The sequence below is a fragment of the Nanorana parkeri genome, unplaced genomic scaffold (genome assembly GCF_000935625.1).
Source record: "Nanorana parkeri isolate BGI_ZX_2015 unplaced genomic scaffold, ASM93562v1 scaffold1842, whole genome shotgun sequence".
NCBI classification, from domain to species: domain Eukaryota; kingdom Metazoa; phylum Chordata; class Amphibia; order Anura; family Dicroglossidae; genus Nanorana; species Nanorana parkeri.
This window is the reverse complement of record NW_017308110.1, coordinates 111,005-124,470: the sequence shown is the minus strand read 5'-3', so window position 1 is coordinate 124,470 and position 13,466 is coordinate 111,005. Positions and strand designations below refer to the sequence as shown.

At 40.1% G+C, this 13,466-nt stretch overlaps 1 protein-coding gene across 1 annotated transcript in view; it reads left to right on the top strand.

The window, feature by feature from the left end:
- Positions 1–11,343, top strand: part of PAPLN (papilin, proteoglycan like sulfated glycoprotein) — a 79,541-nt gene extending 68,198 nt beyond the window's left edge. The window contains exons 20-29 of the mRNA XM_018571804.1: positions 1,156–1,261; positions 2,723–3,191; positions 3,410–3,547; positions 5,049–5,176; positions 5,474–5,612; positions 5,857–5,988; positions 6,962–7,089; positions 8,555–8,663; positions 9,414–9,589; positions 11,080–11,343. Coding sequence (XP_018427306.1) covers positions 1,156–1,261; positions 2,723–3,191; positions 3,410–3,547; positions 5,049–5,176; positions 5,474–5,612; positions 5,857–5,988; positions 6,962–7,089; positions 8,555–8,663; positions 9,414–9,589; positions 11,080–11,237 — 1,683 coding nt within the window. The 3' untranslated portion in view covers positions 11,238–11,343. The remainder of the gene's footprint in view (positions 1–1,155; positions 1,262–2,722; positions 3,192–3,409; positions 3,548–5,048; positions 5,177–5,473; positions 5,613–5,856; positions 5,989–6,961; positions 7,090–8,554; positions 8,664–9,413; positions 9,590–11,079) is intronic.
- Positions 11,344–13,466: the final 2,123 nt, after the last annotated feature.

Here is a 13,466-nt window from a genome sequence, read left to right as displayed (position 1 = left end):
ATCACCGTTTGTACAGCCTTATTGTGGCACTGTATAGTGATAATGTAGATATTGGATTGGACTTAACTATGTCCGTAAGAACGTCTAGGTCATAACGCTGCAGCACATTCTTGGTAATAGGAGGTCACTGAGTAAATGGGTCAGTAGGCAAGAATAACAAAAATTGCTACCATGCTTGGCTTTGTGAGTGCATTGCTTCATTGTAGATGCACTTATGGACATATTTAGGTCCAATCTAATATCTACATTATGACCACCAAAAAAAAATTAGTTGTGTTTGCCTTACTGAACCAGATGACCTGTAGTATGGAATGGAAATCGGAGGGGACCTACTGCCCTCTTTTGTTATGTATCTGAATTGGCAAGAGGGTCAAGGAACCCCTTTACTACAGTGCATCAATTTGCTTGGTGGCCCAACCTTGCTATACACAATGAACATCCATTCACCATTGTTCAACCAGATTCGGTGTGGCTTTGCATTAGTCAGAATCAATTTGCTAATTTCTATTTGTTATTAGCACAAAGATAAACTGTTTAGTTAATTTCTCTGTGATGCTGATGACACCCAGGAAATTGATAGGCCGCATGGGGTGATGGTCCAGCACCAAAAATGGGTGGGTAGACTTGTGCTCTTTAATCCAAATAAAATAAGGTATCTGAGCACTCAAAGCCATGTAATAAAGTGAGTGAATTTGTAGTACTCTATAAAAACAACTGTTATCTGTAGTAAATTGAATCATCATGAGCTTCCTTATGATGCACAGCAAGAGGCGAATGAGAGTTGTCAGTAGTCCACAGCAATATGAATACTGTATGCCATTTTATTAAAACACAGAGCTGTGCTTTACTTGTATTGTGATGATAAAGCAGTTTAGTACACAGGGGACTGATACATGACAACTGGTGCAAAGGAAATGAGCTGTTCTGCAATTCAGCCTTTAGACTTCTATCTTTGAAGTGTAGGTTGCAAAAAAAACAAAAGTAGAAACCATCTGACTGGTAACTTAAAAGAGCCCTATTTTTCTATTGCTCCACTAGTTATAAATCAGCCCTTCTGTGTACAGGAATACAGATATCATTAGGACCACATTGTAAGAGGCTTAAAGGTGTTCTTTGGGTTATATATTTAATAACTTCTACTGTTTGTGGATTTAGCCGCCCTCTGAAGAATGCCGCAACTCCCAATATGGATGCTGCTTTGACAACATCAACAAAGCATCTGGTCCTCTGGGTGAAGGATGTCGCAGTAAACCCACTTATCGTAAGTGCACTCTGACTGCCCAGCAGGTACCATGTATTCGTAAAAAAAACAGCTATATTGACACACATGCACCTTTTTGTACAATGCAGCACACCACAACTGTTAAAAAAGCCTTCATGAAAAGGACTTTGTTTTATACTGTAGAAAAATTATATTGTGCTGGGTTTGCTCTCCTTATTTGTTTTAGTCAGTCATTGTTTTGTTGTTAGTTCCTTTATTCCTTGATCTATTATTTATGTTCTAAAGAAAATAACCAAAGTAGTGGTCAATTTAATGAGCTTCACTGATTGCTCCTACACACAGCTAATCATAATACATTTACTAAGCATTTACTTTTAGGGAAACCAGAATGACCCCTTTTCACACAAAGCACTTGCCGGTCATGATACACTGCAAATCAGGTGCAATGTGTTAGTTTGTTAGGGTGCCATTCAAAATGAAAGGCACTACACAACGGGTGTACTGCCTATGCAGTACAGCTGTTGCTGAGGTGGGGTCCTAAAGTATTTATGGATTCTTACAAGAAGTAAAAGAACTTTAAAATGAGCCCTCACTGGCCACTGTAACTGTGTGTACTCTTGAGTAATTCATCTTAAAATTTTGCCGCAAAAGTCAGATTTGGTCAGTTTCGAACAGCTTAGAAACACATACTGTTTGTTTACAATAGAAGGCTGGTAGGCTGCAAAGTCCCTGCTGCCTCAAATAAAACTGGGAGAGGAACTGCCACTGCAGTGCTTCTGTTGTGAACTTTTAAGAACTTCTCCATAGTGCCTGCAGCTACCAAGGAGAATGAGTGATTGTTTCACTTCTTGTTAATAATATGTAAATACTTTAATGTTCACATTTTAGGGAAAGGTGCACATTTATAAGAACAGTCAATTAGGCTATATACAGTATAAGAAAAAATGTACAACATTTATTTTAGAATACCAGAATTCTAAGACAAAGTAACACTAAAGTCCGGAGTAAAATCTTAAAAATGCATTCAAGAACTTTAACTATAACAAAAATGTATCTTATTTGTGTATCACTCGGCTGTAGATCCTCAAATCATCTCTGAATTGGTGCCGACACTGTCCTTCCTTCTGGAGAGTGGCTACTTTTGTTCCCCATGGTCCCTATGTGTGTTGTAAAGTAGTCACTGCACCAAGCTCACTCCTGTGATGGACTACAATCTCATGTTTAGTTTACTAATTTGTATTGAGATTTTAGTCAATCATTGGGGTGAGCCTGGAGTGCCAGTACAAATTCAGAAATTATTTGATAATCTAAAGCTGAGTGATACACAAATAAGATACAGTATTGTTAATGTACTTGAATGCATTTTTAAGATTTAATTATTGAGTTTAGTGTCACTTTAACTAGCCCTGTGTGCTTCAGAAAAAAAATCATACAGTAGCACCAAATGACTCTGCATGGTCACATTTTCACATTCATACTTTCTAACTCTATTTTTCTCAGCGTATGCAACAATGTGCCTTCTACCAAGTGCTCTGGGGTCTTGCAGTGACTGGACTACTCGCTGGTACTTTGTCACAGATGTTGGCAAATGCAATCGCTTTTGGTACGGTGGCTGCCATGGCAATAATAACAATTTTGGCAGTGAAGAGGAATGCATGAATGCCTGCCAAAAAATCCCAGGGAGGACAACTGGCACAATAGAATATCGATACCGTAAGAGGGGAATGAAGTGGGATCGTCTATCACATGAAAAGCCAGGAGTTCATGAAGGAGAAGAGTTTGGACATGAGCCAGAACATAGAGGAATTGTTAAAACTCTTGATGGAGACATGGAAGGCCGTATTCTTGCTGGCCATGATCGGGATGAGCGCAATATGGATCAAAGAATATCTGGCCTATCCACAGATCAAAGCCAATATGCACCCAAAGCAGAAGACAGTTCCACATCTCACCACACTTCCCTTTACAGGTACTTTTCCTGATTTTTTTTTTTTAAATATTGAGAAGAGAGGAAAACTTTACAGCAACTATTAATACTCTGCGGATTACAAGGATGTACAATGCATGTTAATGGAATTTAATTCTAGCTTGACAACCCAGTTTATTAAATTTCAAATCATTCTTGGTTTTGCTTGGTATAATTGTGAGGCGGAGATATCATTATGCAGTTTTATCTTTACCTCTTAGAATGATCTTGAACAAGGCAGAATCTTCATCTATGGTATCATCAATTGGACAGACTGTCCGTCTACTATGCAGAGTGAGCGATTACCCTTTCCCTAGGGTTGAGTGGCAAAAAGATGGAAGCCCTGTGTCCTCATCCAGGTCAGTTTTATGTCATTACTCAGTGATAAAATTATATGTAAAATAAGATGAGTTAGGTAAAAGCATCAGACATTCAATGCACACTAATATGAATGCATATTTGAAGGAGTCAATTTTTTTTTGTACCTGACTGCTGGTAATATTCACTTGACACTCTTAAACGTTTGCTTACACTTCCACTGTGATGGCATTTGAGTTACAGTTTTCGGTAAGCATAAGTAGACTTCTAGCAAGTTTCAAGTAGCTGAAGCTTGCAACAAAGTTCTAATGTGAACCGCCAAATGTCTTAAAAGGAATCTTCATCCACAATATCACACTTCACCAGGAAGGGCTGCTGTCAAAAAGTGCATGTAACAAAAAACCCAAGTGACTGCGCCCTCTCCTCGTGTGATACTGTTTATTAAAAGACTTCTAAATTGAAGAAATACATTCTACTCACATGTTCAGTCAAATAATCAGGATATAATTCCTCGACCCAATGTGTATAGAAGGAACATAGGAAGATCAACCCTTCTGATGTACACTAAGTAAGCCCGTCTGACAGGTGTGTCGTCTAAATGCTTTTTTATTGCTTCATCTTTTAGTACCATTAAGACCCATCTACTGTATTCCCGGACTGAAACTGCAGGGAGCTTTAAAGTATATGAACCATAAGAGAAATAGAGGGGTTGTTATTGCTGATATTGTTTAAAAAAGGCTGTTTGTCTGGTTGTTGTGCTGGCCTTTAAATAAGGTCACTGTCCCGGAGGAAACATGCAAGTCAGGAAAGTCAAAACTGCTTATCAGAATATTTTTCCATGTCAGCAACACACATTTAGGTCATTGGGTCAGCAAGATTTCCATTTTCAAAATGAGAAGACAGCAATGGCTGCTGCCATGAGTCTTGAACAACAAAGTTTTTTTAGGGACTAAAGCTTTTTGAATGCATTGTAAATACTTCCCAATCTGATGTTCTTCAGACTTGCCATGTGTATGAGACCTAAAGCGCAACCCACACAGACATTCGCTTTTGAACATTATTCTGAAAAGCCTCATGTACAGCAAGTATTAACAAACCATTTATGAAAGGTTGACAATACTACCTGAAGTCCTAAAAAAAAAAAAAGGAATGTATAGTGTCTTAATTATTTTTTGTTTTAGTGAGCCACCAGATCATAGTGATGAATCAGTAGTAAGGCCTGTGGGCCAAGAGGAGGCATGCCAGAGTCGGTGACCATGGAAGGCAGTCACTTTTTTTTAATATCAGGGTGTCCCTGGTTTCAGGGAACTCTAGAGGGGACAATAGTTGACATGCAGGCACGTGCTTTGTATCTGCATACTTGTTCTGGGATCAGGTCCTTTAAGATCTTTTTTATTTATTACATAATTCTGACTTTTTATATAAAATAAACCGCTTCTGCCACTAAGCAAATAAAAAATAAATAAAAAAAAGCATATTTGCCTGTTGCTATACCAAAACAAGTCAAATGAACAATTTACTGATCTTGCGGTTTTTATTTAGGCACACCTACCAATCAGACAGCGCTCTCGTGATCAGCAATGTTCAGGCGGAGGATGCTGGGACCTACACATGTATGGTTTCAAATGGCAACCGCAGAGAAACACACAGAGTTCTCCTTCAAGTGAAAGGTGCGTTTATTAATCACCACCTACTACTCTGCATTCTTACAATGTGAAGGAACAGGATCAAGTTTAATTAGTATACAATGCTTTGTTAAAAAATGTCAAACTAAACTTGCACATGTGTATTTTATGTCATTCTAAATGTTCTATTTCCTTACTGGGTTTATTGGTCATTTTTCCAAACTACCAAAATTATGTTGAGGTTTTATGCTAAATATAACAGATTGGCAGATGTTTGAAGAACCAAAGTCATGGCACAGGCCACTGCACATAACAGTTAAACTTTGTGGCTTTCTAATGCAGGAACTGAGACGCATGAAGGTCATAGAACACATGACATTGCCAGAGTGAATAATGAAGATGTTCGAAGTGCCGGCTCTTCCACTGCTCAGGTGGTAAAAGACAATGTGCACAGTAGTCACACTGTGCACTCTGGGAGAAGGTAAGCTATATGAATTATGAATACTAACCTAACAGTTTTGATGTTACCCCAAACAAACAATTAAGGAATTCAGACATTTTGGCTTAGCAATAAAGCAGTCAAAGAGCAGTATGTTAAATGTGACCTTTCCCAAGATAAGATTTTAGTACAAAGAAAGATGGACTATAACTTTTTTGAAATAAGAAAAACAATGTAATGTAAAAATAAATCTAAAAAAAAATGTTTTTTTCCCCCCCCTGTTTAGGACATCTGTGACTGGTCCCATTGAGGTGGAAGCAAATCTTGGTCATCGGGCACGATTAACTTGTCATTTGCACATATCTCCCAGTACCATGGTAGATTGGCAAAAAGATGGACTTCCCCTGCCTTCCCCAAGGTAAAATGGCAAAATGAGTTGTTTAACAAGGCTTATTTTGGGGGTGTTTATCATAAATTATGAACAATTAAGTTGATAGATTCTCTACGAGTCTTTCATTACAAAAACCAATGTCCAGCAAGGATAATCCCTTCTGTTTTGCCAACCCCTACTTCAGTGGCTCAGAATATCTAGCTGCAGCAACCAGATGATCAGCATGCCTAAAAGCTGAATTTTGTTTTAAAAAAACCCCAGGATTTTTTTAAATTAACTCTTGCAGTGGGGCTACCTCTGCACTGCAAGCGTTAACTTCTTGTCTAGGTTAAAAAAGAAAAACAAAACCCAAACATATACTCACCCAAAGCTTTAAGCCAGCTTCTTCTGAGACCGGTCCCTGGAATGTCTCTCCCCCTCCTCTGCAGCGGTCCAAGGCCAAAAAATCATCAGGTCTATACACTGAAATGTTCCTCAGCATCCTCAAGTCTACACACAATGTGCTTTGGAGGAGGGGACAGGCTGAAGGGAGCGCTGTGACAGCTGGCCGGCTTGGAGCTTCGGGTGAGTAGATCTTTGTTGTTTGAGCACCTAGACACAAACAAGCACTTAACCCTTGCAGTGGTAGCTCCACTGCAAGGGTTAATAAAAAAAATTCCTGGAGTTTTTCTTTTAACAACCCCATGAATCCAACACCCAAAGTCTGTCCCTTTGGTATACCATGCACTCTCTTTCTTCAGTATCAGTCCAAAGTGTTCCTGGAAGCCTTTTGGTTTGAGACAGCAGCCAGATCAGAGATACAATGATGCACATCACCATTGATTCCCCACAGCCTGGTGGAAATGCAAACAGCTTGGGGGACCCAGCACTGCCCATCCATACTTCTAATAAATCTTGATGTTCACTAACATATGCAATGGAAAACATTGTAATTGAAACAAAGCAGATATTTTAGTATGCATCTAAAAAGAAAATTAATACTTGACACTCATTTTTCCAGATACAGAAAACAAGCAGACGGTTCACTGGTGATCAGTCGTGTTAGCTCAGAAGATGCTGGATCCTACACGTGTGCCAGTACCAATGGACAACGCCGTGAATTTAAACAAATCCAATTAAAAATCAGAGGTTAGTCAGACATTCTGCGTATTGCCAAACCAGATGATCTCCATTAATTCTTTATTTAATGTTGGTAATGATGTTTGGTATATAGGGACCAGCTTAGATCAGTGAGGAACACTTGGTCCTATGTAAGAAAAATAAAACTGACCCACTGACCATATTGGAAGTATAAGAAGTCCTTATCCTGGCTGAGCGCCTCAACATTTTGAAACAAAGGAATCAGTGTAACAGCAGGCAACTAACGTTTGCATCACAAGAAGTCATCTATGGCAGCCTCCACGTTTCTTTCAGTAGACCTGTAACTTATTTCCGAATCACGTTTGCAGTTGTGCAGTGACAACATACACAGACAAATGTAGCCATCATGCAACCAGTTTAAAAAAAATCTTGGGCAATGGACATCCAAACAGTTAAAGATTAGGTAAGAGAGTTGCTTGTTCACCATACACAGGCCAATTGCTGGCATATTAGATATAAAACGTAGCCAATAATAAACTCTAGGTAGCTGAAGTATTCGCCCACTAAGAGCCCTCAGCAGTCTTTCAAACAAGTGCTTTAAAAATAAACATTCATTTTGAAAAGGTCCTATTCAAACGTATCCATTTTTTCGCAGAAAAAAATATTTTACTGCATCAAATGGATTTCAACAAGAAGTTAAATTATTTTCTGGGTGGCTGGTTCATATCTATGCACTGTATGGACTCTAAAACTATATGGACGCATTCACATCTTCTCCTGTGCTTTACAGAGCTCACTGGAACAGTGGGGGAATCCACTCTCCAACATTTGACTAGTTGCTGAATGTAACCACACTACGTCAAATCTATATAAGCAGAATTAGTGATATAGTAAGACAAAAGCTATGTAATGTCAAATGCTTTAAAAAAACAACTGAATTCTGGGTAAGTGAGAATGGCTTAGTCACACTGTCAGTGACCTAGCTCTCCACCTTGTACTATATGTCTCCTGGCACCTATAGTGCCTTGCACTGATTGTCTGCAGAATACCTAGCCATGCACCGAACGCTCATCCCTGCTGTGGCCACAGCATCCCAACACTGTTTTGGGAGCACTGCCAGTCTAAAGGAGAGGGTGTTCCTGGAGAGGAACAGAAATGTGGGATGTGCTGATACAAACTTCTGTAGTCCAAGAAGTCCAGAGGGTAGGTTCCTAACTGCCAGCTTAATGATAGTGCTCCAAAAGGCATTCATGGACAACAGGTATCCAGCAATGTACATGTGTTTCTATAGGTAAAAGAATAGTATCTTCTGGGAAAAGATGAGGCAAAGCAATTTTGGTAGGGCTATTTCATTTGACTTATACCCAGAAAATCCATTTTAAGAGGGCCATGGTAGGTGCAGTATAAATATAATGCATATTTTCAGAATTGTCTTTACTACTTTGAGTTCATTTTGCATGCAATTTACTGTTAAATTTAGACAAAGTAGTGAGAAAAGTCTCTGTCTGTACAGGGGAACTGAAAATCACTGAGCCGCCCAGCACAGTCACTGTGTCAGAAGGTGAAGAGGCGTCGCTGAAATGTATAGTGAAAGGTGACGATGTCAATGTTCAGTGGTCAAGGTGAGGTTTTTTTTTTATTTTCTGGTAACCTGTATTATAAATGGTTAAATATTTCAGCTTCTATTTTTAAAATCTGTTAAAATAACAATAATAGTTTTAAGCTGTTAAAGCTGTATTTACTCTACCAAGGTTGTCTTCACAAACATTCTTACACTCTACATCAGAGTGCCCCCTTATTGTTGTATTTAATGTAAGGGGGCTCTCTGATGGTGGCAACTAATGTAAGGGGGCTCTCTGATGGTGGCAACTAATGTAAGGGGGCTCTCTGATGGTGGCAACTAATGTAAGGGGGGCCCTCTATTGGTGGCAATGCAACTAATGTAAGGGGGCTCTCTGATGGTGGCAACTAATGTAAGGGGGCTCTCTGATGGTGGCAACTAATGCAAGGGGGCTCTCTGATGGTGGCAACTAATGCAAGGGGGCTCTCTGATGGTGGCAACTAATGTAAGGGGGCTCCACCGTTAATCTAGAGGAAGGCAAAAACTCCCACTATACAACATGGTTCAATTTGCTCCAACAGGGGAAAACAATTCCTTCCTGATCCCATAATGCAATCGGATATTCCCTGGATCAACAATCTCTGATGCTTAATATACCTATAAGAACTCAATATCCAGTAATATTCTGTGCATTTAGGAATAAAGTCCGATTTTTTTTTTTTTTTTTTTTAATTAACTGAGTTCGCTAGAACTAGGATTTCTGAGATGTTATTGCTGCAGATGACATATGACTCATATCTGCCTCCAACAGGAATGGTGTGCCAGTGCAGCCAGATGGCCGTCACACCCATGTGTCTCATGATGGCAGCTTGATCATAAGGAACACCAAGACTGCAGATGAAGGCTCCTATACTTGCAATGCATACAGCGGCAGTCACTCTATCAGTGCCAGTGCAGAAATCAAAGTGAACAGGCATAAACCAGTGGGTAAGTCACATATATGATTACTTTGCCCCTTGCTTGTTGCTGTTAGGTCTCGTTCACACCTAGGCGTATTGCGTATGCGCGTCTGCCGCGTGGCCGGCGTGCGGTTTTTTTACCGCGATTCGCGGTAAAAAATTCACGCGACCGTTGTGCGTTTCCGAAGGCTACTTGGCTGTATCCCAATGGAAACGCGCAACAAAACGGCCCAAAGTAGTACCTGTACCTTTTCAGGCGTGGGCCGTTTTGTAGCGCGTTAGGGACGGGCGGAAATATGCCAAGGTGGGATTTATATTTTTGAGCGTTTTGTAGAGCGTAGAACGCGCTAGAAAACGTTCAGGTGTGAACGAGGGCTTAGAAAACACAGAGAAAGGGAATACTTGAAAGAATTCAAAAGTGGCAGAAAGAATTCAAAAGTGGCAGAAGTAGCCAAAATCAATTGGTTTGCTAAATTTGCTTTGTTCTCATAGAAATGGGCTGTTGGTGCTCTGCCATTACCACAAGCACAGAAGACCCAATACTGTATAAAGCCCAATTGTCTGTTTTCCTGCCATGCTCCATGACACATTGCTTCTGTGTCTAATATCACTGCTGAAATTGTAGCCTGTAGAGCTAATCATAGATATTCATGTTAGTTCCTACGCGCTGTAAAATGCTCAACATGTGAAAACCAGTGATTGCCTATGGGCATGGTTCCCACTTGGGCGTTTTACAGCGCGTAGGAACGCGCTGCAAAACGCCCTACGCCCAAACAAGTACAGGAGTTTCTTTGGGGCGTTTTTCCGCGCGTTTCCATTGGTATTCCCGAGTGTGGATCGGGGTTAACAAAGCGGTAACCCCGTGCCACACTCGGGAATACTGCGTACAGGTCTTACCTTGTCCTTAATGTGTCCTCCGGCGGCTGCCTAGTTCCGGGTTCCATCCCTTGTGAGCGGCTGCGTCACAGGGGGGTGGAGCCGGCGGGAAGTTTGAAAGTGGGGGGAAAAAAACATTTTTTTTTTAAAAAGAGAAAATAAGGAAATAAAACAAACAAAAAAATCATACTGCCAGTGAAACGCGCGTTTCACTGAACGGAAAAACGTGCTAAAAATACGCTCAGGTGTGAACCCAGCCTTAGGGTAGATGTTCAGTTACTGTGTATCAGTGAATAATCGGGTTTTCAAAGATTTCCCCACACTTACCTCTCTGAGTGACACAGATATGGAGCGCTCCAACCTTTAGGCTGGAGGTATACTTTAAATGTGCAATATATACCTGTGCAAATATCATTTTAATGCAATAGCCTGATCTCTACAAGAAAAAAAATTACAAAATTGCAACAATAACCTGCAATGGGGTTGTAACTATAAATGTTAAACTGGAGTAACATTTTAAATGTGCAATTTATTTGGTAAAGCAAAACCAGAGTATACCTGTCAAAATACATGTTTTTTTTTGGTAATAACCGACATTATATATTTTACTTTTTTATTTATTTATTTATTTAGTATCTTCAGCTCTAACGGACTCAAACACCGAGTGTGTGGACCACCCCGAGCTCGCCAATTGTGACCTCATTGTCTATGCCCAACTCTGTAACAATGAGTACTACAGCAGCTTCTGTTGTGCCAGTTGCTCTAAACACGGCTCAGGACACAGACGACACCATGGCTGAGAGACTTTTCGGAAAGATGTCTGCGCTTATACCAAAGACTAGGCTTAATGCTCCTTTACCTGTGACTCATTAAAACAAAGTAAATGGTGATTTTTGGATCCTTTCAGACAGTTGTAAGAAGCGGCATATAAATGTAAAGGGCATATGTATCAAGTTTCCCAAACTGATTAAATATGAATATCTGGTCATGATAATAACAGAACTCAAACTGATAACCTCTGAATATGTTTAGTAGTAAAATGGAAAGTAACAAAACTGCCATCTTTACACCCTTTGATACATAATCCCTAAGATGTACAGATTCTTAAAGCATGTATGTTGTTTTAACTACAAAGCACTAAAGAGAGTATATACTTATTGTGTTGGTTTGACTTTGAATTTTTATGTTTATTATAGAATGCAGTAGGATGTTTTATACAACATCAACTATAAGTTTATTTTGCTTACATTTTATATCTATAAAAAGCTGAAATAAAAAAAATTCTGAACCAGTAGAAATGCTAAAATTTGTGAGAGATGAACAGTCAGGCATCTCATAATGTTAATAGCTTGCAGCCATTGTTAAAAGATTGCTGATATTGGCTCTAAAGCTCAGAATAAAGTCATCACATTGAAATTGTTGCTTTAAATAACACAAACTTTAATATATCAGGCTCAAACTTTTCTTTTAAACTTGCATTTGTACTGTAGATGTATCCATGGTGAATAAATGGTCCTGCTGATTTATGACACTGGGTGATCAGTTTGTCAGCAGATATACCCATATACCCAGATACATGATCTTGGCTTGGAGGGGGCTTCAAGTGGCCAGGTTCCTTCGTTTTTTTTTCTTTTCCGACTATACATTTACAGCCCTTCCTGGTTGGTTATCAAAAGTGTTATGTTAAATTTCCACAGGCATGTGTAGCTAAAATTCATGAGATGATAATGTGCTCTTGTCATAGATGCCAATATTAACTTGACCTTTTGACATTGCAGCACCCATGCCCAGCATAAGGGTCTGGAAATTAAAAGAGGACCTATCCTTCAGTAAATAGAGGTACTAGTTTGGGGGAAATGTTAACAGGTACTCCACCCCACTTTATTATTAAGTGTGTTTCCCCTTGGTTCTCTTTAGGGTCACGGGAGGACATATACTAACCTCCTCCTGTGACCCTAAGCTCACTATATCGATCTACTGGGAGCACCGCAGCCGGGACAGATCCCGGCAATACTGTTGAGATCCACCTAGCTGCGTGAGTGACAGCTGGCTCTCCCTATCTAGAGGCTGTGCCCGCCCCTCCTCCATTCGTTCCTCCACTCAGCACTGGAGGATCGGGGAGGGGGGAATCCCTGCAGGGAGCAGTGATTGACAGTCAATGTTCACTGCAGGGAGACGATCGAGAAGTGAGCAGATCGTTGCGCGTTTCTGCTCACTTCCCAATCGATAGAGCCGACCTGTGACAGCTTCTTTGTCACAGATCGGCTCTAACTATGACAGGGATGGCCAAACTCCAGCCCTCCAGCTGTGGTAGAATAACAAATCCCATGAAACATCTCTCTCCGGGAGTCATGTCTGTGGCTGTGAGAATCTTGCAAAGACTCATGGGATTCGTAGTTCCACCACAGCTGGAGGGCCGCAGTTTGGCCATCCCTGAACTATGAGGATGGAGTGGAAATCACTCACCTCATACTTCTCCTTTAAGATGATCCACAACTCTATAATTGCAGAAACACAACGCAAGCAGCATTCAAAATGTGGCTTTTGTGCAGGTCTTTATGTAGTTTTTATACCAATAAATGCCAACAGTAAATGTGTAGTGTTGGCAAAGTAACCAGTAATGCTTTGTGGTAATCAGACAATTGGGAAGGGAGGGGGCAAAAAAAAAAAAATTAACTTGCATACATGGCTAATGCTCATTAGTATGCAAGGTTTATGTTGTGTATCAACCTTTCTATGTACTAATAGTTTTTAGCAAGAGAGTATAAAGTCGCTGCACAGGGGCAACCTAAGTTTTGCTCCAAACAGTTGTTTTCCTTATTACATAGGACTATGTAACGTTATTACATTATAATAAAAAGGCTTATGCATAAATGTCGGCTCCACATGCACACAATGTTGGCTGCACTTTGCAGAGACGCATGACAATGCATTTTGGAAATTTTCTAAAATTATGAAAACACTGCAAAAGAAATCCAATACAAGCCACGTGTATCCCACAATTCTGTGTGCACGGTTATCACATCCCA